The 24,508-nt window shown below is 46.9% G+C and overlaps 1 protein-coding gene across 2 annotated transcripts; it reads left to right on the top strand.

The window, feature by feature from the left end:
• Positions 1-449: 449 nt before the first annotated feature.
• LOC105934374 (inverted formin-2) lies at positions 450-23,644 on the top strand. Of its 2 annotated transcripts, none has more exons than XM_036130535.1 (24): positions 450-903; positions 7,765-7,905; positions 7,988-8,252; positions 9,912-10,027; positions 12,684-12,843; positions 13,541-13,574; positions 13,645-13,786; positions 14,371-14,503; positions 14,582-15,283; positions 15,359-15,489; positions 15,563-15,624; positions 15,767-15,869; positions 17,048-17,133; positions 17,228-17,328; positions 17,466-17,536; positions 17,672-17,779; positions 17,867-17,937; positions 18,591-18,711; positions 18,798-18,962; positions 19,052-19,139; positions 19,212-19,334; positions 20,664-21,248; positions 22,895-22,966; positions 23,586-23,644. In XM_036130535.1, the coding sequence occupies exons 2-23, from the start codon at positions 7,777-7,779 to the stop codon at positions 22,963-22,965; spliced, it is 3,567 nt and encodes a 1,188-aa protein (XP_035986428.1). In that variant the 5' UTR covers positions 450-903; positions 7,765-7,776; the 3' UTR covers position 22,966; positions 23,586-23,644. The 2 variants fall into 2 exon arrangements, with proteins under 2 accessions (XP_035986428.1, XP_035986427.1); XM_036130534.1 differs by having other exon boundaries at positions 451-662.
• The last annotated feature ends 864 nt before the right edge of the window (positions 23,645-24,508 follow it).

Below are 24,508 nucleotides of genomic sequence, written 5' to 3'. Positions count from 1 at the left end.
GATAGTCTTCAAATTTTTAATCTCTACCGAACACAAATGGAACCAACTCCACCATGAAGGTGAATTTCCAGCTTGGAAGAACTGACGCCCGCTGGCACGTCAAAAATATCAAATTAAATATGGCTGCCGTGCAACTGAGCCGTGGAAGTTAGCAAAGTGTTTATTTGCACGTCTAACGACACGGTCCAGTCTCTGCTGGAGTCTGCGTGCATAAAACTAAGAAAAATACAGGATTAGCTAGTTTTAGTTAGCTTGGGTGTGGCATCATTCTCAAAAAAATAAATAAATAAATGTGGAAATAAGTAAAGTTCATTAATTATAGTAATTGTTTCTGATTGGAAAACAGTCACAACAGTTTAATGTGAACGTCTGGGGGCCCTTAAGGCCCCTAAGGCCCCCAGGATCTTAACTACGCCCCTGGGTTTGTCCCAAAAGTTGCTCGGAAGAGTCGGAACCGAACCCTGGCGTCCTGCAGGCTGGGTCAGCTGATTGTTTTCCTGCTGCGTGTCCGGGTTCCGTGGAGGCTGAACACGTAGACCGGTGGCCACGCCCCCTTCAGGTGGAGTCGCGTCAGAACCGCCGCCGTCCCTGATTCTGATGCTCAGCTGCCGGAGACGGAGCTCATCCCGACCCGCGGAGTCCGGTCCGGCCGCCTGAACACGGTAAGGAGTCCCGCTGGTTCCGGTCGGTTCTGTTGACCCGGTTCTTCACGCCAGCTGGGAGGTTTTAGATCCTTTAGCTGACTTTATTAGACCAGAACGCGGACCCGTTTGGATCGAACATTCCGTCGGTTTGGTTTCCTGGATTTTTCCGAACTTTAACGGATTCAACTGGATTTTTTTTTTTTTTTTTTTTTTTTTTTTTTGTTCCTGCCCTCGGATCTGGACCTCCACCTGCGCTCAGGTAAAGTCCTCTCGCCCAGGTGCGATCAGAACCTTACTCTGTGGGTTCTGATGGGAGGTTGTCGGTACCGACTGTCTCCGCCGTGGACTCTGTCCTCAGATCGATGAACCGATCGGTTCTGGTGAAGTGGACTTTTAGAGTCACGCGTTTGTTTGTCTGTTTTTATCAGATTAGTCCAGAGCAGACATTAATCAGCTGCGTAACGCCTGGCTGAGGACCGGCGGTACCGGCGGTACCATGTGGACCCAGATGGGTTTGGGCTCATCCAGCAGGTCTAGATGTGGGCTTTTTATTTTGGGTCCGATGACCCAGCAGAACTGTTCTGGACACGCAGTGCGGGTCCGGACCGGGGCGCAACACACCCAGGACCATCAGGTTTAGGCTGTGGGTCCAAAGTGGGACGCAGCCTTACAGAAAGTATTCACACCCCACGAACACATTAAAGTCTGGGCTTTGACTAGGCCGTTCTAACCCATGAACCTGCTCTGATCTGAACCATCCCATAATATCCCAGAATAATCTGTAGTAGTGTTTTTATCTGTGAATGTAGTGACGCATGTAGCAGCCAGAGTCAAGACAAATGTCCTTTGGGACAATCTTCTGGATGATATTAACTAGTTAGGTGGAAATAAGATTTATTTTTGGGGGGTATCATAGTTATACTATATGGAGGACCAAGTCTTCCATATCTAAAAAAAAAAAAAAATACAGAAATAAATAAATGCTCAATAAATAAAGCATACAATTAATTGCCACCAAATTAATAAATGTAGGTAGAAATTAAATTATACAGTGAGACATAAATGTATAGATCTCTTTTAATTAGCTTCATTTATTCGCGTTTGTAATAATTACCTTATTTATTTATTGTCCGTTATAATCTTTAACTTTATTTATTAATCATTTATTTTTTTAAAGTATTTATTTATGTATTTATTTTTATATATGGAAGACTTGGTCCTCCATAATACTAAGATCTCCTGCGATGGATTTAGATTAAAATCCACGACTGAGAAGAAATCAGAATCTAAATGTGATTTATGACAAACTGAAGATCTGAAATCTTCACATATGACTGAATATGAAGGGGGGGGGGGGGGGTGTTAAGATGAGCAGCAGATCTGAGCTCCACCTCGTCTGGCATGAAGGAATGTCTCCACCCCCCCGACACCTCAGGCCGGAGGAATTCAGCGTTTCCCAACCTCGTCTGCAAGAGAAGGTCGTCATATTTGTTGTTCCAGGGAACGGTGACGGCCCGAGGCTCGCTGCACCAGAACCAGAACCAGAACCGTCTGGTTCTCAGCACCGATCAGGAGGCAGAACCTAAACAGAACCGAGCTCTTAGTTTTAATTCTGCTGTTACATGAAACAGTTAAACTGGCAGAAACATTAAAACTTCACCAAATCCTCCATGTTGGATCAATAAGTCAGAACAAGATGTGTCAGTAAAAGTGGAAAAATAAAGTTTTTTTTATGCATTCATTGAAAAATGGATAAAGCCCTGATAACAAGACAGGATAATTTCTTTGTTTTTATCAGAGCAGCGTTTTATAATCACTGTCAGACATGTAAACCCGTCTGTCTTTATATTACATGATCCCAGTGTTGTATAAAGTCAGGTAAAAGTATAAATACCTCTCCAAAATATGACTTTGGTAAAAGTCCAAGTCACTGACTGAAATGTTACTTGAGTTAAAGTCTTAAAGTATCTGAAATGTCTTGTACTTAAGTATGAAAATTACTGTAAAATAGATGTACTCAAGTAATGTAATGAAAAGTATAAGTAAAAAGTAAAACGAAGCAAATGCAGTTTGAATGTCATTCTTTATATTTTGGTAAACTTTGAAAGTCAAATTCACTTAAAATAATATAAACAACCAAGTGCAGGAGAAATTTAGACCAAGTTTAGACATAAAATATAACCTTTATTAAGCTTTCAATTTTCCTTCTTCAACTAAGGTCAGTGCTATACACTTTAAAATTGTACACAACCAAGGGTGTATACTAAGAACATGGTTAAGTGATAAACCAGGTCTAGTTAACCTACAGGGAGTGGTAAACCTGCTAATAGATACACCTGTAAGGTTATCAGTAGGTGGGGTAAAACCACGTGTTTATCTCTCTTTTTTTTTTTTTTTTGTAACGAGTAACTAAACCAAAGATTGAAAATGTATCGGAGTAAAAGTATGCAATTAAGTTCGGAAATAAAGTGAAGTAAAAATTAAATTTATCAAAAAATTTTATACTCGAGGAAAGTATAAAGTACTCTAAAATATACTTAAGTACAGTAGTGAAGTATTTTTACTTCCTTACTATACAACACTGGGTAATCGTTTGTTAGAACTGGAATAAAGTTTATTTACTTTAAACAAGGTAAACGTGATAAAAGCGTTTATTTGGCCATGACTGTGTGAAGAATGAAGGGAGCTGACTGTGATTACAGAATTAGGTCTAAATATAGAGCTTTTTCTTTTAATATGCAAAGAAAAATGGGGAAAGTTGTTTATAATAGAGGAAACATGCTTGATTTGTTCCACAGCAGAGGAGCCGACTGCTCAGGCTGTCAGGAGTTTTAACGGGGCATTTTTCCTAATTGTGTCAGAGTAAATCCCTGAAAAACAAGAAAAGTATTACAACCCAGTCACCAACATTTTAGCTTTATTTTGTTACCAAAATCTGACGGCAACAGTGTAAAAATTGTTCTGTGAACTGGTATGAGAAGCCAAAGCTATTTTTACACAATGTACACTAGTGTGGACTGAAAAACAAACGTTTTAGGTCAATATTTAGACACTAATATGTGATCACAACAGTTACTGAAACAAAAATGTATTTCAGTTAAAAGATCAGGACATTGTACAGGTCCATAGCAAAGGACATGGAGAAAAGCCTAAAATCCTCAATGTCTACAACAGAGAGCCGCAAGCAGCGCTTAATGATGAAGAAAGAAAGAATGGAGAAATGGATCTGTAGTCACTTCCAGACCGGTGGATCCCTTCATTCTGTCGCTCAGCTTCTACATGAGCTATGTCTAGATGGACAGCTGATAAACTACACCAAAATAATTACGTTTAGTTTCAGTTTTATTTAAATGTAGAAACCAGCGTGTTTCCTCCACCGTCTGCGTGCTTCAGATATTTCTCTGGTGGCTGTAAGGTCAACCTCATAATTGCTCGTTAAGCTAAGGTGGGCGAGCCGCTCTGCACCTCCCACGGCCGCTGCAGTTGTGAAACATTCAGGCCCAGAGGCGACACATGGTGACAACGCCTCCTCTGGGGTTTCTGAGCACACAACAACTTTCTAATGTTTCCTGGTTTCACTCATAACAGCGTCTATCAAGTCTTTAAGTACAGCTGAGGCAGCACAAAAATCTACATTCGATATACTCAGACATGCAGGATTTTTAGTATTAATGATCTATAAAATATATTGACAGTAATGTAGCTTTTGGTTTATCTGAAATGTCGTTTCTCAGCCTTGGTTCTGGACTTTGTTTTGGCTTCATTTCGCTGTTTGAATCCAAAAAAGGTTAAAAAACAAAACAACTGAAGCTGAAGACGTTTCTCTTCCATCCAGGAAGTTTTCTCGGTTCAAAATGTCTGCAGTGGTGAGGAGTTCCAGCTTTATAGACCTGCAGACCTCCTTAGAGCTTAGATTCACCTGGAACTGATCGCCCCAACAATGGAGAGTCGTTAGGCTCCTCGTTAGGCTCCTCGTTAGGCTCCTCGTTAGGCTCCTCGTTAGGCTCCTCGTTAGGCTCCTCGTTAGGCTCCTCGTTAGGCTCCTCGTTAGGCTGGCTCACAGGTTAAATGTTGTTCTCACATCATGGAGGTGAGAACTGAGGGGAAACTTGGCAGGAATCAAACCTGCAGCTGTGTTGTTGAGTTCCTGAAAGTTGAAACCTGAGTCCTCCTCCTCTGGTTAAAGTTGTTTTTTCTGGCTTTACATAAATGTCTTCCTCTCTCAAACCATCTGTCTTCTCTGTCCAACATGTGGACATGTTGGTCCTCAGAGTGTCCTTTGTCCCTGAGGTGTAGGTGGACAGCAGAGTCTTGTCCTGAGGAGGTAGCTCTCCTGTGTTCAGCCATGCGTCTGTGGAGAGCTTGTTTGGTTTCTCCATCATGAAGATCAGAACGTTCCTCACTGACTGATCCACAGACACCACTCTGCTCTTCTTAGGCTGGAGGTTCTGTCCTCAGGATGGACCAGCCTCTGTCTGACGGTCCTGTGGGTGTGAAATGTTCTGAGATCTGGTGTTTAGAGAAAATCCTCCTGAGTTTCTCAGAGACTGCAGCAACATCTGGAATGATGTTTCTGCTCTTGTTCTTCTCCACGTTCTGTTCTGCTGCATCTTTTGGGTTTCTCACTGGTTTGACTAAAAGCCCAGTTAGAGTATCTACAGGTTTGGAGAGCGTCTCTGACGTGTTTCTGTTCCTCGTTCTTCCCTCCGGTCCTGGTGGGAACGTGTTCAGCTCCATGATGTCAGGTTCTGGTGACAGAAAGGTTTGTGTTCCAGTGGATGGAAAGAATAAAAAGCAGATGTTGGTCTGTGTGAGCTGGTTTCCTCTAGAAAGTCAGCTTCCATCAGATCCTCCAGGTTGGTGAGAAAGTTTCCTCTCTAAGGAAACCCAGCAGGTTGCATCAAGTCTCTCCAAGCAGCATTCACTCCTCCTGAAAGAGCGTAGAGCCACAGTGGACAGTCGTCTGCATTGTTGATGGCTTTGCAGCAATCCCTCATACTGAGCATGCATGAAGCGACAGTGGAGAGGAAAACTCCCCTTTAACAGGGAGGAGAACCTCCAGCAGAACCAGAACCAGGCTCAGTGTGAACGCTCATCTGCCTCCACCCACTGGGGCTTAGAGAAGACAGAGCAGAGACACAGAAAGCACAGAAGCTCACATTGACCCAGGAGTACTTTCTATGTTAGAGAAGACAGAGCAGAGACACAGAAAGCACAGAAGCTCACATTGACCCAGGAGTACTTTCTATGTTAGAGAAGACAGAGCAGAGACACAGAAAGCTCAGAAGCTCACATTGACCCAGGAGTACTTTCTATGGTAGAGAAGACAGAGAGCTTTCTGGTGAAAGCTTCCACTTATTTAACATCCACATGTCTGAACCAGTGGGCTGATGTTCCTCTGAAAGAGTCCAAGCCTCTCTTTTCCATCTCCTCCATGTAAAGACACTGGAGATCCCACAGCACCACCTTGCTTCTGTCTGTAAACGTGATAAACGAGTTAGAAATAGGTTGTGGAGAGACAAGTGAAGGTCTGCAGGTCTATAGAGCTGGAACTTCTCACCACTGCAGACATTTAGAACTGAGAAAGCTTCCTGGATGGAAGAGAAACGTCTTCAGCTTCAGAACAGAAGTCCAGTTGTTTTATTTTTTAACCTTTTTTAGGATTGATCATGACCTGATGACTGAGACTCTTCACCAACACGCTGTTTGAAACCTACAGATTAAGCAAACTAGACCTCCATGGAAAGATTTAAAGGGATTTTAAATCAAACGTGTCAAGGTCAAAGGTTTGAGTCGAGATGCTGGGAGGAATCAGTCGATGTTGACCTGCTGGTAAAAAACCCGATTAGCAAACAAACAGCGTCACTCTTCAGTGCGGACTGAGGGTCACAGCTCAGGGAAGACATTTCCTACGACGTGTTGAGACCTGTTTGAGGTTCATTCAGGCAGTTTATCCCTTTGAGCTCTGGTTGAACACGGCGGGTCTGGAAAAGTCGCGTAGATGTCTGCCTTCTCTAAACCCTGGATGGTCCGCCTCAGGTTTTTATGGCCGTCATAGACAACTTAACCAGCTTCTGCCATGAAAAAGCTTCTGGGGCTCCAAGGAAGTCTGCCTGCTACACTGCAAAAACCAAACTAAAAATAAGTCACATTTTCTTGAAATTAGTGTATTTGTCCTTGATTAGAGCTCGTAAATAAGATGATTTGCCAATGGAATTAGATTTTTCCACTTAACATAGCAACAACTCATCTCTATCATCTTATTTAGAGGGCAGAATATCTGATCATCTTATTTTAGGGGTCAAAATACTCATTCCGTTGGCAGATAATCTTATTTACCAGCTCTAATCAAGGACAAATACACTAATTTCAAGAAAATGTGACTTATTTTTATTTCCGTCTTTGCAGTGTACTAATCTGACCCAGAGACTTGCCACCAGTGCAGAGCTCGCCCAGAAATGGCAGCAGACGCACAGCAAGGCAGGGACTGTTGGAGGCTGACAGAAATGGAGCAGGAAAGTTATCTCCTCAAAGTTTGGACCTCTGAGTCCAGCAGAAGTATCCTGAGATATGGAGCATGTGGAGCAGCTAGGAGGTTAGAGATGTTGCTGCAACCAGAAAACTCCCCAGATCTGAACCCTACCAACAGGGTTCTGATGTCTCCTCAGAAGGCTGGAGCTTTGGGTCGGCACTGGTCCGGCTGCAGCTTACAGGCTGACCCAAAGCAGCATCGCCGTCTGAACTCGCTTTAAGTCCAGGGTTATAAGCAGGTTTTCATCCCCGCTGAGCGCTGCTGTTGTTCTGAACGTTTGTCAGAACCGAGCTGCTGCAGCAGCAGAGCTCGGTTCTGCTGCTGCAGCTCGGTTCTGCTCCACAATGGGACCCATTGATCTGCATTCCACAGAGTCCAGTGTCTGCGGTGACTGGAGCTCTGCTGACGCTGCCAGTCGTCTGCCGATAAGACAGAAAGCTGCTAATCAGCGGCAGATAAGGAGCGGCCTCATTCCCAGCAGGGCTGAAATGATTTGTTCTGGGTCGCGTCGGGTCGCGTCGGTTCCACGCGGACGTCTGACACGTTCCAGCTCCCGGGTCGGTAACAAACTTTGGTCTGTCTCTGCAGATTGCCGTCCTCATGGCGTCTAAGACCAAATGGGAGGTGGTGAAGGAGAATCTGACCAAAAGCCCCGCCGACGACCCGGACGGCACGCTGGAGGCCAACCTGGAGAACGCCGACCCGGAGCTGTGCATCCGTCTGCTGCAGGTACCAGCTGAGCACTTCCTCTCTGGGAGCGCGGGGAACCGGTGGATGGAGGGTTTCATGACGTGTCCCCCCGCCCCCCCAGGTTCCCACGGTGGTGAACTACTCCGGTTTGAGGCGGCGCCTGGAGAACAGCGATGAGCCCTGGATGATCCAGTTCCTGGAGCTGTACGGTCTGGACCTGCTGATGGAGGCGCTGGAGCGGCTGTCGGGCCGCGGCTGCGCTCGCATCGCCGACGCTCTGCTGCAGCTCACCTGCGTGTCCTGCGTCCGCGCCGTCATGAACTCGTCCACGGGGCTGCACTTCATCCTGGACAACGAGGAGGGCTACATCCGGACCCTGGCTCAGGGTAAGAACCGCCGCCGGGTTCTCTCCTCCCTCAGCCTGGGTCTCTGATAGGATCAGGGAGGCAGAACCGGTCCTTCTGCTCGGGAACCAGCTTTAAAAATGCGGCTCTGCCACATTTCTCTGATTTACCCAGATGAAAACGGACGTCTGTGTCGCTTCTTCTGAGGAGCTGGGCGGTTCTGGCTCTGGGTTCATTGTCGGCCGGTTGTAACCTGCCAACAGGTGAGCAGCAGGAGGTGGCTGTGAAGCCTCCTGGGAGGAGGTGGCTGCAGGTACCTGAGGGTTCAGGTCTCTTTTGCTTCCAGTCAAAGTGAAAAGCATTCTGGGCTTTTTATCTGAAGCCTTTTGTCTGCGGTGGAAGTGAATATTCAGCTTCTAGTTCCTCATGCAGACTCAGATATGCAGCACTCAGCTAATAGGACGAGTTCAGCCCAGACGTGACCTTCAGGGACGCTCCAGTCTTCATCCAAAGCGTTTAACATGATGTTCTTTGCTGCTATGACTGCTTCATCTCTGCTGCGAAGGTTTGCCACATGGTCCAGAAATGTCTGACCTTTGTTCCAGAAGAGCTGTAGTGTTGGACGGGAAGGTCCGCTGTAATGCATCCCAAGGTTGTTCTGTTAGGTTGAGGTCGGGAGTCTCTGCAGGTTTCTCCACACCGTCCTTATGGACTCCAGGGATGTCAGGCTGACCCGATTGGTCCCTTTATGTCTGCATATTTATCTGGGTTGGGTATCAGTCTAATATTCAATTCAATTTTATTTATATAGCACCAATTCATGAAACATGTCATCTCAAGGCACTTTACAAAGTCAAATCAATCAGATTATACAGATTGGGTCAGATTATACAGACTGGTCAAGAATCTCCTGTATATGGGAACTCCTGGAGAAGCGTAGAGCCACAGTGGACAGTCGTCTGCATTGTTGATGGCTTTGCAGCAATCCCTCATACTGAGCATGCATGAAGCGACAGTGGAGAGGAAAACTCCCCTTTAACAGGGAGGAGAACCTCCAGCAGAACCAGAACCAGGCTCAGTGTGAACGCTCATCTGCCTCCACCCACTGGGGCTTAGAGAAGACAGAGCAGAGACACAGAAAGCACAGAAGCTCACATTGACCCAGGAGTACTTTCTATGTTAGAGAAGACAGAGCAGAGACACAGAAAGCTCAGAAGCTCACATTGACCCAGGAGTACTTTCTATTTTAGAGAAGACAGAGCAGAGACACAGAAAGCTCAGAAGCTCACATTGACCCAGGAGTACTTTCTATGGTAGATGGTAATAGAGGATGATCTGCCTCCCCTGATGATGTCACAGCTAACAGAACACCAGACCAGGTGTACCTTCTATGAAGAGAAAAATGACAGAGAACAAAAAGTTAAAAGCTGAAATAACAACAAACAATGCAGATTGGAGAGCAGTAGGAGAACTCAGCAGAGTGAGAGAAATAGACCATGATGTCCTCCAGCAGCCTAAGCCTATAGCAGCATAACTATAGAGGTAGCTCAGGGTAACATGAGCCACTCTGACTAGAAGCTTTGTCACAAAGGAAAGTTTTAAGATTAGTATTAAAAGTAGACGGGGTGTCTGCCTCACGGACCAAATTCATCAAACCTTCTCAGCCTCTGTCTGACCTGCTGTCCATGTGTCCTCCTGCAGCTCTGGACACGTCCAACGTGATGGTGAAGATGCAGGTGTTTGAGCTGCTGGCGGCGCTCGCTCTGTTCGACCCTCAGGGATGTCACCTGACCCTGGACGCCTTCGAGAACTACAAGGTCGGCCACCAACGCGCCCACCGCTCCTCTGCTTCCTCGGTTCTCCTGCCTCTCTGCCTCCTTAGCTGTCCTCCATCTTTGTTGGGTGTCTCCTGTTCTCTCTTCATCCTTTATCTTCCCTAAAGTCGATAGAACACCTTCTGCTCAGAGTTCCACTGCATCACGGAGACGTTTTGCTGTTAAGCCAACAGGATCCGGCAGCTGTAGCCACACAAACAGGTCCAGGATGGTTTGTGGTCCCGTGTCACCTGCTGGTTCTGGTCCATTGGGTTTTCTGAACCCAGGACAACTGCTCCCTATTGGTCGGTTAGCATTAGCTGGAATCTTCACGCTGCTGCCATCATGGCTGCCGCTACCAGCCGCTGTCACATTATTGCTTTATTTATTTTTAATTATGTCAGAGTTGGTTCTCCATACGGACCCGTCACTGAGAGCAGATGCTGCAGTAGAACCACGGTCCTGGATTAAAATCCTTTTTATTGGTTTAATATCAAACCCAAGTGTCAGAAGACGAGTTGCTGAGATAAACTTTCAGATATTTTAATTTCTTCACTTTTCTGTATCCTGGTTTAAAAACCAAAGTTGCAACATCAAGGCGCCGTGAATGAAGCTTATTTTGAAGTGGAATGCAGATAAAAATGGGAAAGTGTGACCGACACGGTGAATAAGTCGCTTTCAGAACCACAAACGGGTCGCTCTACATCAAAGCGTCCCGCTCTCCTGTTACTTGTTACGACATGCAGCATTTTCATGCAGCGAATTTGCAAATAAAGCTGTGATTCAGGTTCAGAGACTTGATGCATTTACATATAAATCATCTAATGTTTTTCTTTATGTGGGTAGAAAAGTCTGAACATGTAAATTCCCAGAATGTTCTTTTGGATCCGTGTCCTGTAGCTGACGCAGAAGGAATCTGAACCTAAACGGTTCATTATCAGCGTTCTGTCTGTCCTTTTGTCTGTCAGAACATAAAGTCTGGTCGTTACTGCAGACAAGAATCTGATCTTTATCAGGTCTGTTGTCTGTTGACTTCCCCCAGATGTGTTCTGACCCGCCCCAGACCCACAACAGAAGCACAGAGCTCCTTTCTACGCTGTTGTTGCTGTCAGCTGAGAAGCAGTTAGAGTCAGGATCTGTAACATCATGGAGGTGACATAAACATAAAAATGAGCTCCATAGTCCTCAAAAGCCTGCTGATACTCACAGTGAAAGAATTATTTTGATATCTCTTATACTTTTTCAGCTATAGCGATTTGTTCGGGATCGTTTTTAGAGGATTTCTGAAATTTCATAAAAATCCCCTTTATACCATAATTGTTTACGCCTCAATTAAAATATTTCTAGCAAAAACCGATAGTTTTTCTTGTTCTCCTATCCGTTACGAAATAAACGCTGAAAAAATTACATCTATACCATTTACGGATCAGAAGATATAAAGTGTTGTGCGAGGCAAAGTTCTCCATTATAACCCAATGGGACATAGTCTGAGCAAAGTGTCTGCACTTCTGTAGACGGGCAGCTGCAGGTGTGTGAGTGAGTTTCCATGACGACGGAACTCTGAGGGCCAGAGGGAGAGGCTCCATTCGGATAGAATGGCAACTTTCAACATCCACTGCAGTGGCTGTGATTAATGTAGGAACCTGAAATTCGCACAGTCACTTCCTCTTGACATTTTAAAATTTTCAAGAGACTTTCAGCCATGTGTCACTTTTCTGTCCCATTTAGGATTTCACATGCTTTCCTATTGGGCCTTTGCTTCCAACAGGACCTGGCATGATGCCCAGATACGACCCAATTGGCCATTACAGCACCACCCACCTGTGGGAAATGGCGCTACTGACCATTTTGGTCAAGTGTTGAGTTCTTGGCCCAGATGTGGTGAGGCTTAGTTGCTAAAGGAGGCGGATCTGACCCATAAACTTTGGTCACGTTTGGTGACATTAAGTATTGGCACCCCTTTTTGAGGCACTTCCAAATACAGGATTTGGACCAAACTGACAGAGTACAATCCCCCGGTGATACTGAACACAACCTTGTTAGCGGCTAACGGTTAGCATGTTGCTAACCGGAAGTAGCTCTAGGAAGCTCGTACAAACTTCTGCTTCACAGAGTCTGTACTTCCTTTAGAGAGAAAGCTCCACAAGAAATTTGGCCTACATCAAATTTTTCTAATTTCTTCAAAATTTTTCAAATTCTTCAAATTTCTTCAACTTTGTCAAAGTCTTGAAATTTCTTAAAATTTTTCAAATTCCTTCAAATTTTTCAAATTCCTTCAAATTTTTCAAATTCTTCAAATTCCTTCAAATTATTTTATTTCTTTCAATTCTTCAAACTTTTTCAAATTCTTCAAATTCCTTCAAATTTGTACATCTTTTCAAATTCTTCAAATCTGATTTCAATGTTTTCTGCATCTTCTGCTCAATCATTCTGCACATTACCATTCTCACTCGCTGTTATGCAGGAACACCTTTTTCTAGTTTTATTTGTCGTATTGCTAGAACCTTATTTTATCTAATGGTTGCTGTGTTCTTGTCGTCTGTCTGGTCCACCATGCCGGTTCTGCTGCTTTTCTCGGCCCGGTCCCCCGTTCCATCCTGAAGAGCATCTGGGCTCCAGTGAGTCAGAACCTGAACCGTTTGCTCTCGTCCCTGTCCAGGTTCTGAAGAAGCAGCAGTACCGCTTCAGCATCATCATGAACGAGCTCCAGGGCACCGACAACATGGCCTACCTGGTGACGCTGATGGGAACCGTCAACGTTCTGGTGCTGGGCCAGGAGGACCTGCGGAAGAGACACCGACTGAGACACGAGTTCATCGGTACGACCAGAACCACCAGAACCGACCTGGTTGGGTCCTCCTGCATGTTCCTCGTTTATTTCATTCAGCACAACCACTGACTGTGTTTTCTCTGGAGCAACCGGATCAGTAATTAACTTTATGTAGCGGTTCTGAGGAAACCTGCCTGCGGTTTGCCTTCAGGATGTGACTCATTATGAAGAGAACCACGCTGGTCATAAAAGCAGCGGTGAAATCAGCGGTCTGGAAACACGCCTGTGGAATTTTTATTGCTGAAATGTGTCTCATGTAGAAGATAAAACTTTAATTATTCAGCATAACGATGCAAAACCTACGTAAGTTTACGGCAGACGGCAGACGATGGAGCCGTGAATCAACAGATTAGAGTGAAAAGAATCGTCTGATGAACCAAAAATGATCTTTTATTGGCATTCAGTTCAGTTCAACTTGGATTTAATTCACTATAATTCAGCTCACTTAAAATAATTTCAATTTTGTTTGATTTCATACAATAACAGATTTTATTCAGCTCCTTTTGATTAAAATGATTTTATCCTATTCGGTATAAGTTAATTAATTAATGAACTCTGAGGTTCTTCTGGTTCCACGCCGACATTTTAGGCTTTTTCATCCGCTAAATAATGGAGGTGTGTTGGTGTTTTATTGGGAGGTGGCCTGGTCAGATCCAGATGTTAACGGGACACATGTTGTGTTTCAGGGCTGCAGCTGCTGGATCTGCTCCCCAGACTGCGGTAAATTACTTTTTCCTCACGGCTCGGACACGCGGCGGTCCGTTTGTGACGTCTCTGCGTCCGTTTCCAGGGAGACCGGCGACGTGGACCTGAACATCCAGTGCGACGCGTTCGAGGACGCCATGGCTGACGATGAGGAGGAGATGGAGCGACTGTACGGAGGGATCGACATGAGCAGCCACCAGGAGGTCTTCAGCTCGCTCTTCACCAAGGTAAGGTGTCTGAACCTGGACCTCCACCATCAGAACCTCCTGTAGAAGGCCTCTGGGTTTAGCACAGCTTCCTCACCTCCGTCTTCATCACCCAGACTACACTCAGCTTCTTCACCTCCAGAAATAATCAATTTCCTCTTAAAGAACCTTCTGAGAAAAGTTTCTGAAGGAACCCAGCAGTTCTGGTCCAGTTTACAGCAGCGTCAGCTTCATCTCCCAGAGTTCTGATCATCATGTCCACCTGGACTGACAGGCTGGACCAGGAGAGCATTGATCAGAGAAGCAGGAGGACCATGGTGGCTCTGGAGGAGCTGCAGAGATCCACGGCTCATAAAGGGTCCATTCAACATTACAACTCAGACTCCTCAAATCTGGTCGTTACGGAGGAAAGCCAAGAAGAAGAAGTCCTGTTGAATTCTTCATGAACATGTAGGAGACACGTGTGTGGGTGGGGGAAGGTGCTCCTTTTTGGTCGCCCCTCGGTGGCGCGGAGACGAGGCGAGACAGGAAGTGTGGCGTTGAGGAACGGCCCGTCTGCCATGTTCTGTTTGTCTAACCGGGCTTCTCCACGTCTCTGTGGACAGGTGTCCAGCAGTCCGTCCTCCGTCCAGCTGCTCTCCATGCTCCAGGCCTTGCTGATGGTTGATCCAGACAGAGCTGACGTGTGGTCGGCTCTGGAGACGCTGACCGACAGAGCCGTGCTGCTGGCCCAGGAGCGTGAGTTCTGGATCCAAAAGGGTTCTGTTGACTTCTGAGACGCGGCTGCGTGTAACTGATGACGGTTTCTGTTTCCAGCTGACGTAGAAGCTGATGACTCTCTGCTGAATAGGCTCCTCCCCCAGAAAACCCTCTTATCCAATCAAAAGATCAGAACCGTCGACAGGGCGGTGCAGACCCGCCCCCTCAGCTGCCCTCCTGGCCAACTGGAGGCTTCAGCAGCACCAAAGCAGGCTCTGGGTGCTCCACCTCCTCCACCTCCTCCGCCTCCACCCTTACCTGGTGCAGTAGCTCCTCCCCCTCCTCCACCTTTACCTGGTGCAGGAGCTCCTCCCCCTCCTCCACCCTTACCTGGTGCAGGAGCTCCTCCCCCTCCTCCACCCTTACCTGGTGCAGTAGCTCCTCCCCCTCCTCCACCTTTACCTGGTGCAGGAGCTCCTCCCCCTCCTCCACCTTTACCTGGTGCAGGAGCTCCTCCCCCTCCTCCACCCTTACCTGGTGCAGGAGCTCCTCCCCCTCCTCCACCTTTACCTGGTGCAGGAGCTCCTCCCCCTCCTCCACCCTTACCTGGTGCAGGAGCTCCTCCCCCTCCTCCACCTCTCCTGGGCATGGGTCCTCCGCCGCCTCCACCGCCTCCAGGGGGAATCATTGCAGCTCAGGTAGTCCAGGGTTTAGGGAGCTCCTATCCTAGCCCCTCCCACTTCTCCAGCCCCACCCCCTGCCCCACCCTCAGGATGAAGAAGCTGAACTGGCAGAAGCTGCCGTCCAGAGTGGTGACAGGTGAGCGTGTGGTTCTCACGCCTGGTTCTGACCTGGTTCGGGTTCTGGCCTTTAAGCCTCGTGTTCTGCCTGCAGATCATCAGTCCCTGTGGACGTCATCGTCCGCGGAGTCCGTGGCGCCGGATTACTGCAGCATCGAGCAGCTCTTCAGTCTCCCTCCGACCGAGACCAAGACCAGAACCAGAACCGCCACGCAGACCAAAGAGGTTCCTGGGAAGAATTACAGATTCTGGTGCTGTGGCGACTTTATTTTGACCCGTTGTCCCTCTGTGTCTGCAGATTTCCTTCATCGATGCCAAGAAAAGCCTGAACCTCAACATCTTCCTCAAGCAGTTCAAATGGTGACACCCCCCCCCCCTCCCCGCACCTTCAGCTCTGTTCTGTGTTCCAGTGGCTGATCTTTCACCAGTTTGCTGGAATAATAAAACGTTCTCATGCTTTTTCCTCTCTTCTGCTCTCATGCGGCGTCTGTTCTGCGGGAAGTTCCCACGCAGAGTTTACCTCCCTGATTCAGAACGGAGATCGCTCCAAGTTCGACGTGGAGATTCTCAAGCAGCTGATCAAGCTACTGCCAGAGAAACATGAGGTCAGAGAACCGCACCTGTCCCACACCTGTGTAGCTCTTGTTTCCCACCTGTCCCACACCTGTGTAGGTCTTGTTTCACACCTGTCCCACACCTGTGTAGCTCTTGTTTCCCACCTGTCCCACACCTGTGTAGCTCTTGTTTCCCACCTGTCCAACACCTGTGTAGGTCTTGTTTCACACCTATCCCACACCTGTGTAGGTCTTGTTTCCCCACCTGTCCCACACCTGTGTAGGTCTTGTTTCACACCTGTCCCACACCTGTGTAGCTCTTGTTTCCCCACCTGTCCCACACCTGTGTAGCTCTTGTTTCCCTACCTATCCCACACCTGTGTAGGTCTTGTTTCCCCACCTGTCCCACACCTGTGTAGGTCTTGTTTCACACCTGTCCCACACCTGTGTAGCTCTTGTTTCCCCACCTGTCCCACACCTGTGTAGCTCTTGTTTCCCCACCTGTCCCACACTTGTGTAGCTCTTATTTCACACCTGTCCCACACCTGTGTAGGTCTTGTTTTACACCTGTCCCACACATGTGTAGGTCTTGTTTCACACCTGTCCGTCCCACACCTGTGTAGGTCTTGTTTCACACCTGTCCCACACCTGTGTAGGTCTTGTTTCACACCTGTCCCACACCTGTGTAGGTCTTATTTCACACCTGTCCCACACCTGTGTAGGTCTTATTTCACACCTGTCCCACACCTGTGTAGCTCTTGTTTCACACCTGTCCCACACCTTTGTAGGTCTTGTTTCACACCTGTCCCACACCTGTCCCACACCTGTGTAGCTCTTGTTTCCCACCTGTCCCACACCTGTGTAGCTCTTGTTTCACACCTGTCCCACACCTGTGTAGCTCTTGTTTCACACCTGTTCCACACCTGTGTAGCTCTTGTTTCACACCGGTCCCACACCTGTGTAGCTCTTATTTCACACCTGTTCCACAGCTGTGTAGGTCTTGCTTCACACCTGTCCCACACCTGTTCACCTGCTTCTCACCTGTTCCTTATTTAAAACTGTTCCACCGTCTGTCCATCACCTGCTTTACGTTGCTCCCACACCTGTGGACGTTTTCTTTTAGAGCGGCCCCACTGGATGTGGTAATTGGTCCTAAATCTGACTTAAATCTGCAAAGTATCAACGTTTTACTCTGGTTCTGTAACTGTTGCACACCTGTCCATCCTCAGATAGAAAACCTGAAGTCTCACCAGGCAGACAGAGATAAGATGGCGTCGGCGGATCAGTTTTACCTGCAGCTGCTGAGCGTGCCCAGGTGAGAGGAGTATGTCACCTGTCTTTGGCTGATGGAGTGATGATTGGGCGGCACAGCTCACCTGCTGACTGTCCTCTGTGTGTGTGGGCTGCAGCTATGGGCTGAGGATCGAGTGCATGCTGCTGTGTGAGGAGAGCAGCTGCGTCCTGGAGAGCCTGAAACCCAAAGCTGAGCTGCTGGACCGAGCCTGCCAAAGTCTGTATAAAACACCTAAACGTTGAATATACACGTCACCTGAAATCCTCCTCCTGGTGTTTTATGTGACGAACCAGAGCTGACCTTTAACTCCATCTCCTCTCCACGGTCTGTGTCAAACTGTTGGGTGTGCTCAGGTGTGAGGGAGAGCTCTCGGCTGCCCAGCTTCTGCAGACTCATCCTCAGCGTTGGAAACTTCCTCAACTACGTAAGGATCCTCTGCTTTCTCTGAAAACCACTGAATCAGCAGGACGCCACGGGATCAGCTGTTGGATTAAAGCGTAGAGACTGGAGCCTCTCATGGTTTGATGGGATGTTTCTGGCACGTTGTCATGTGTTTCAGGGAACCCACACCGGGAACGCCGACGGTTTTAAAATCGGAACTCTGCTCCGGCTGACCGAAACTAAAGCCAACAAGTCCAGGATCACGCTGCTGCACCACATCCTGGAGGTACGGCCAGGAGAAGCTCTCCTCACGCTGCTCATACCGGCCCAGTAAGAGCATAACATAACCTGGAGTTTGACCCCCCCCCCCCAGGAGGTGGAGGAGAACCATCCCGACCTGCTGAACCTGCCTGATGACCTGGAGATCTGTGAAAAGGCTGCTGGGTAAAGAGTTGGTACTCAGATTTATCTAGTTTCAGACGGAGCGGAGCACATTTGAGAGTTTCTTCACTTCTGCCGGTTTGGTAGAACCTGAACGTATCAGAACGTCTAACTGAGAAGAACATTGTTCACCATTACTGACCTCAACTTGTCTCACTTTAAAACTCTTTTTCTAACTGTTGAGTTTTTCCAAAAAAAAGTAAAAAACAAAGCAACTGGACTTGTTTTCCGTAGCTGAAGACGTTTCGCTTCCTCTCCAGGAAGATTTCTCAATTCAAAAAAGTCTGGAGTAATGTGGAGTAACAAGCTTTATACAATTGGCAAACAAAGCTTGTATATAAAGCTTGTTACTCCATATTACTCCAGACTTTTTGAATTGAGAAAGCTTCCTGGAGTGACCATGATCTTGATGACTGAGAATCTTCACCAGCATGTGGAGGTTTTCCAGCGGTTGAAACGGTTCAGATTTGTAATGATTTGATTCTCTCTGCCGTTTAAAACCAAAGTTAACATCCACATTCTCCTCTGAGGTGGACGGTTGTGGTCCATCCGTCCATCCGTCCAGCAGACGGACGGATGGACAGATGGACGATAGAGGCTAGAAACTAGAAATAACGTCTCCAGGTGAAATAACGTGTCCTCTCCTGATTCTCCAGCGTGAACATGGAGTCCATAAAGTCTGAAGCTGCTTCTCTGACCAAACGCCTCCAAAACTCTGAGAAGAAGGTTTCCTGTTCCTCTGAGGACGTGAAGGAGCAGTACCTGTCTCCCATCCAGGTGATTGAGCAGGCTCCGCCCCCACCTGGTCAGCGCCTCGCCTGCTGATGAGTGAAAACGCATCGTGACCGTCTTTCTGCCTCCAGGAGAGCCTGCGGGCGTGCGAGCAGCTGCAGAAGGTCCTGTCCTCCACCGAGGACAGGAGGCAGGACCTGGCCGACTACCTGTGTGAGGATGCCAGCAGCTTCTCCCTCGATGACCTCTTCGGGACCATCAAGACCTTCAGGGGACTGTTCCTCCGGGCCCTCAAGGTGAGCAGCCAATGGCAGGAGGCCTCGGCAGGTGAGCGATCGCACCGCAAACGTCCCGCACAAACATCCGGCTCGTCCTCGTCCGACAGGAGAACGAGAGCCGGCGGGAGCTGGAGAAGAAGAAGAAGAAGAGAGAAGAGGAGAACAAGCTGAAGGGAGAGCCCACCAACAAGATCAGTGAGTTCTGCTGACACGTGGCGCCGACCCGTCCCGGTTCTGGCCTGCAGGTGAACCGTGTGTCTCTTCCAGTCAGGAGGGAGGTGAACCCGAAGGACGAAGGCTGCATCATCGACAACCTGATGGCGGAGATCAGGAGAGGCTACTCGCTGAAGAAGACCCGACCGCGGAGCCAGAGGGGCAGCAGACGGCAGCGTGAGGCCCGGTTCTGTTGCTCCAGCAGCGTTCTGAACGTTAGAGAGAAAACCCAATAAAACGGGTGAAAAGGAGAAAACTTAGAGCAGAAAGCAGATTTTTACTAAGCCAGTCTGACTTCTCCTGGTTCTGTTCGCTAAACGGCCGATTAAAGACAACTCTCACCGGGTCGGTTTCATCGTTATTTAGTAGAACCGCCTCTGAACCGCCTGACCTGGGTCCGAGGTTCTGGCTTTCCTTCCACAGGCTTCGCTCTATAGTTTGCTGGAATTTTGTCCCGTTCCTCCGGACAGAACCGGTGTAACTGGGTCGAGTGTTTTATGGAGCTGAGATAAAACACTCGACCCATTTATGGCCCGGTTCCAGCTTCCTGTCGTGGTACCATCGGTTCTGATCCGTGCACCGGTCGGTCCGCCCTGCTGGTACACTGTTCTGCCTTCTGTGTGCCTTATTGGACCGAGTGGCCTTTCAGTCCATGTTTGTACTGGACTGGTTCTAATAATAATAAAATAATAATAATAATAATGATGATAATAATACTAATAATAATAATAATCATCGTGATAATAATGATAATGATAATTTTTGTGAAGCACTTTTTTATTTAAAAAAGATAAAACAGTAAAAATACAATAAACTCAGAATTAATGTTGGGGATCTAGTGGATTCCTGCATGTCACACCAGAACCTGTTGATCTGGGTCACAGAACCCGACTCTGACCCGTGTGATGTTTGGACTTGTTTACACCTGCATACGAGTGTTTGAGCAGGTGAACTCGGACCCGTCAGGCATCTGAAAATTGGAGCCAAGCGTGAAGCAGACGTGTGGAGGTCCACTTTCTCTCCCTGGTAGTCAGAACAGTTCTGTTCCTCTGATTATTCAGATTTAGCAGACATGAATCATTTTGTCGGTGGAAAGCGGATTAAATGTCCAACAATGAGTACAGATGGTATGTAAATATCTGCTTACAACTAAATGATTAGATGCTATGCTCACTTTAACTAATTTTGTGCTGTGATTGACTGCACAAGATGTTTCTGTTGGAGTTAATTAAAGAAAGATTATTACTAATAATATTAGTAATTTTTTATTGGTTCTCAGGCATAAAATGAGGAAAATGTCTGAAAGTGAAATTCTTCTCTAATTAAATGCTGATTCTGGATATGGGTATTTAACTTATGACAGTGTTGAATCTGCTGTTGGGGCTCTAAGATGATTTTCCTGAGAAATGTTTCCTATGAAGCGATTTAAATTTTTTAATTTTTCTTTATTTTCCCGCTCTTCAGCAGCTCTCCGGCTCTAACTCGCGTCCTCTGGTGGTTTTTCAGTGCGTCCTGGGACCATACGGAGGTCAAAGGCCGTGGATGAGTCGTCGGTTCCTGGCCAATCACTGAAGACATCCGGGATGGCCCTGATCGAGGAAGCTCCGCCCACCCATCCAGGGGACTCCAGCCAATCACAGCAGCCGTCTGAGGCAGTCCAGACTCCTGCTGCTTCCCCCACTGATTCCTCTGGTTCCGGCCAGTCTGTGAAGACACCAGAAGCACCTCAGGCCCCCCCAGCCTCGCCCCCTACAACCAGGCCTGAGGCTGAGCCGGCTGAGCCCACCACAGACCCGGCTGAGAGCCCGGACCACCAACAACAACCCTCCACCACCGCCGAGGAGACGCACAGGGAGGTTCAGGTTTCTGCGGCCGACTCAGGGCCAGACTCAGAAGGCCCGAGTGACACAGCACTGGAGGGAGTCCAGCTCAGCTCAGAGCATCCAGAACCAAAGGAAGACTTGGACGTGTCTAACGTGACCGACGGGTCGGACTTTGAGTACATCACCTCGGCAGAAGTGAGAGGAATCAAACCGGAGAACGGCAACGCTCCCAACAGGTCCTCGAAGCAGCCCAGCGTCCGTTCAGCAGGTACAGAAGCCCCGCTGACCCAAACCTCACTTTATAATAACTAAACCGGACCAACTGGGTCAGGTTTCGCTTTTACCTGTTCAAACATTAACGGTGCGGGTTTTAATTAGAGCTTCAAATGTCAACTCCCTCTGGGATAGATCTTCTCCTACCACTCTGTTCCTTTCTTCATCTCACCACCATGGGGAGCAGAACCCTGACATCTGCAACACAGAGTCTTTACCTTTGTTCAGATCTAAACTCAAAACCCACGTGTTCCAGATTACCTTTTCATTCTGATTTTCTGTTACTCTCCGGTGGTTTGTGTAGTTTCAGAATCAGATATACTTTAATAATCCCAGAGGGAAATTACTGGAGACTAGTATGTGTGTCTGTTTGGGTGAAAGTGTTTATATCTCCATGAACGCTCCCCAGAGGCCATTGTCCTTGATGTTATCAGCCGGCCAACAGTTCAGGAAGCATCCACAGATGTCAGCTGGGGAGGAGGGAGCGGGGGGCAGTTCTGAGCTCTCTAGCCATAGCATCCAGGGAGTGTTATTGATAGGGGAGGCATAATCCAAATACTTTGTTATGAGACAAGCTGCACTGACTTTCCCATAAGCTTTAAGTCATTGCTGGCTCCAAATGGCGAATCCAATATTCCAAATTAGTTGGGCTTTTCCACGTTTCACTTCCAGATTTTATCCCATCTCCCCTTTGAGTTCAACCACCGTAGCACATCCAGCTTTTCGGCTCTGCTCCTCCAACATCCGGGTCTGTGGTTAGTGATTGCGTATTGTGCAACCGGTAATCTGATCAAGGCTAACTGGCTACCGACATCCGCTGAATTTGCCGATACATCAAAAATCCACCAAATCTAATTAGTAGAAATCCAAATATCATGAATCCAAACATGTATACGTCTCCACGTCCAGGACTGACAAAGTCGAAAGACACACCGTTTTCCATCCAACAATATTATTAATATTATTCATCCGTACGACTAGCGGAGGTTTAGCAGCCTTTGTCTCCACAACAGCAAAGATGTCAGCCTGGAGTCTGGCAGCGACTAAATAAACCTCTGAGAGGCGATGAAACGCCTGCAGAGACGTTTAAAAGTCTTTTTATTCCCCAGTCTTGGTCTGCACTGCCAGTAGGACTGCGCACTAAATGTGCACAAGTGTCAAAAACCGTTATTAAAGTTTGATATATTGCACTTGCTGTGACAAAAACTAAATGTTTACAATGTTTTTAAGACTTAAGAACCCAGCAGCAGCTGAGAGACTGATTCATGTTCAGGTGGTTTATTGTTGTTGTGATCCCAGACGTCTGTTAGCAGATATAACTGAAGGTGAAAGACGGTTCTAGTTCTGGTTCCCATGGGCTCCAGTCACCACGCTTTGATCCATCCAGGTGGTTTTTATCACCACTGGATGCAGTTTTTCTATAATGACACAATCTTTCCCCGCCTACAAACCTGTGAGCCAGGCATCAGTCTCTGCTGCGGGTGTCGGTTCACCCAGCTGCTCTGAGGCTGCCCCGAATGGGCCTGAACCACAGTTACAGTTCTACGGTGGTACCGATAAACCTGCTGGTTCTGCTCGTCCAGAACCCTGTGAGCGTGCTCCCTCAGGCCGACCAATCAGGTTGTCCCTTTGTTTCTGCAGGACTCCATGACTGCATCAGGTCCCAAAGCCCCAAGAAGAAGAAGAAGAAGAAAAGCTGCGTTGTACAGTGAGGTGAGTGAACACCCGCCTGACGTGGCGACACAAACTGATGTATGATGACATCACGCTGGAGGACACGCCTCCTCCTGTGTGATGTCATCACACAGGAGGACACGCCTCCTCCTGTGTGATGTCATCACTCAGGAGGACACGCCTCCTCAGACACTTTAACGGGATTCCTGTGAGGGTTTGGGTCAACATGTACAACAGCAGTTTAACCCTTTAAAGGGACAGGCTGGATTTAGACGTCTACCTGTTGGCAGCTCCAGCTGGTTCTCACGGTTGTTTTTACATCATCTAGTCGTAAAAATGTCATAAAGCTTCATGCAAGCCTTCAAGCTACTGTCAGATTTGCAATAAACGGCATGATGGATGGAGCACAGACCTGTGATCTGTCTGATGAAAGATCCAAACGCTCCAGTATTACGTCATTAAAAGACGATCTCAGCTCGTCTACCGTCTCTAATCCTTTCTGGTCTGAGGTTGTTTCACTTTAAGTCTGAACCTGAATAACAGATGACGGGCTGAACGCTCCGAGGCTTCTGATTGGTGGAGCCGTGCCTCAGCCTGACAGTCTGCATTCAGGGTTACGTTTTCATGAGTGACGGTGTTTCTTCTTCTGTGGTTCCAGGTGAGCAGAGGCGGACTCGTCTACACGGCAACAAGACTAGAAAACTGTGAATAAAAATTAAAAAAACGCTGTCGCAGCGAGAACTGAGTCCAACTCAGAGGAGAAGGTTTTTGCTCAGTAACGAGTCTGTGTGGTGGTTAGGGTTACCTGAGGAGGCAGGTGTGGTGATGTGGGCGGAGCCTGCGATTGGTGACGGTTTAATTGGTTTACACGGTTCACGCTGCTGCATTGGAGGAAAGAAGGTTTACGTCACGTTGAATCGTCCTGGATCGGTTGGACGGTCCGCAGCGATCTGCAGGATTTAAGCAGATTAGCCATTTTCAGGATTTCCAGGCTGGTTTGACGGTTTGAACTTCAGGTTATTCTGCAGTTTTTATTTTAAGCCGACTCATTAAAGATGAAAATTCAGCTGTTATTGTAAAACAATAAATAAATATGTATATAATCTTTGCAATAAACATGTGGCTTGTCTGCATCTGTCTCTTATGGGGATTAATTTTACTTAAGATAAAATAAATAAACCTAAAGCTTTGGATAAATAACTATCATCATTAGATAAATAAAATGTGGCATGAAATATCTACTATTTTTTTATTTCTTCTTATTAAAATTGACTTTTTAATATAACTTGACTTTTATTTTAAAACATATTAACTGATTGAGTTATTCTTTTTCATCTAGGTATTTATTTCGCTTCTATCAATTGTCAAAATGTTTATGTATTTATTTTATGATGATATAAGAGATTATATTTTGCATTGATATTTCATGGGTCTTGAAATCTTTGTTTTGTATTTATGAATAATTTTTCCTTATTTTTATTTCTACTCAAAATACTTAACTATGCAATCTATTTTCCTCACATGATTATCATCTAAATTAATTTATTTTGTATCTTACAGATGTTTATTTGGCTTTAAATT

This window comes from Fundulus heteroclitus, unplaced genomic scaffold (assembly GCF_011125445.2).
Source record: "Fundulus heteroclitus isolate FHET01 unplaced genomic scaffold, MU-UCD_Fhet_4.1 scaffold_36, whole genome shotgun sequence".
NCBI lineage: Eukaryota > Metazoa > Chordata > Actinopteri > Cyprinodontiformes > Fundulidae > Fundulus > Fundulus heteroclitus.
This window is presented reverse-complemented; position numbering and strand designations above follow the sequence as displayed.

Coding starts and splice junctions, on each gene's coding strand:
- LOC105934374 (XM_036130535.1), top strand. CDS start 7,777: ATGGCGTCTAAGACCAAATGGGAGGTGGTGAAGGAGAATCTGACCAAA. Junction 12,844..13,540: donor ACTGAGACACGAGTTCATCG/GTACGACCAGAA, acceptor GTTGTGTTTCAG/GGCTGCAGCTGCTGGATCTG. Junction 19,140..19,211: donor AGAGCCCACCAACAAGATCA/GTGAGTTCTGCT, acceptor TGTCTCTTCCAG/TCAGGAGGGAGGTGAACCCG.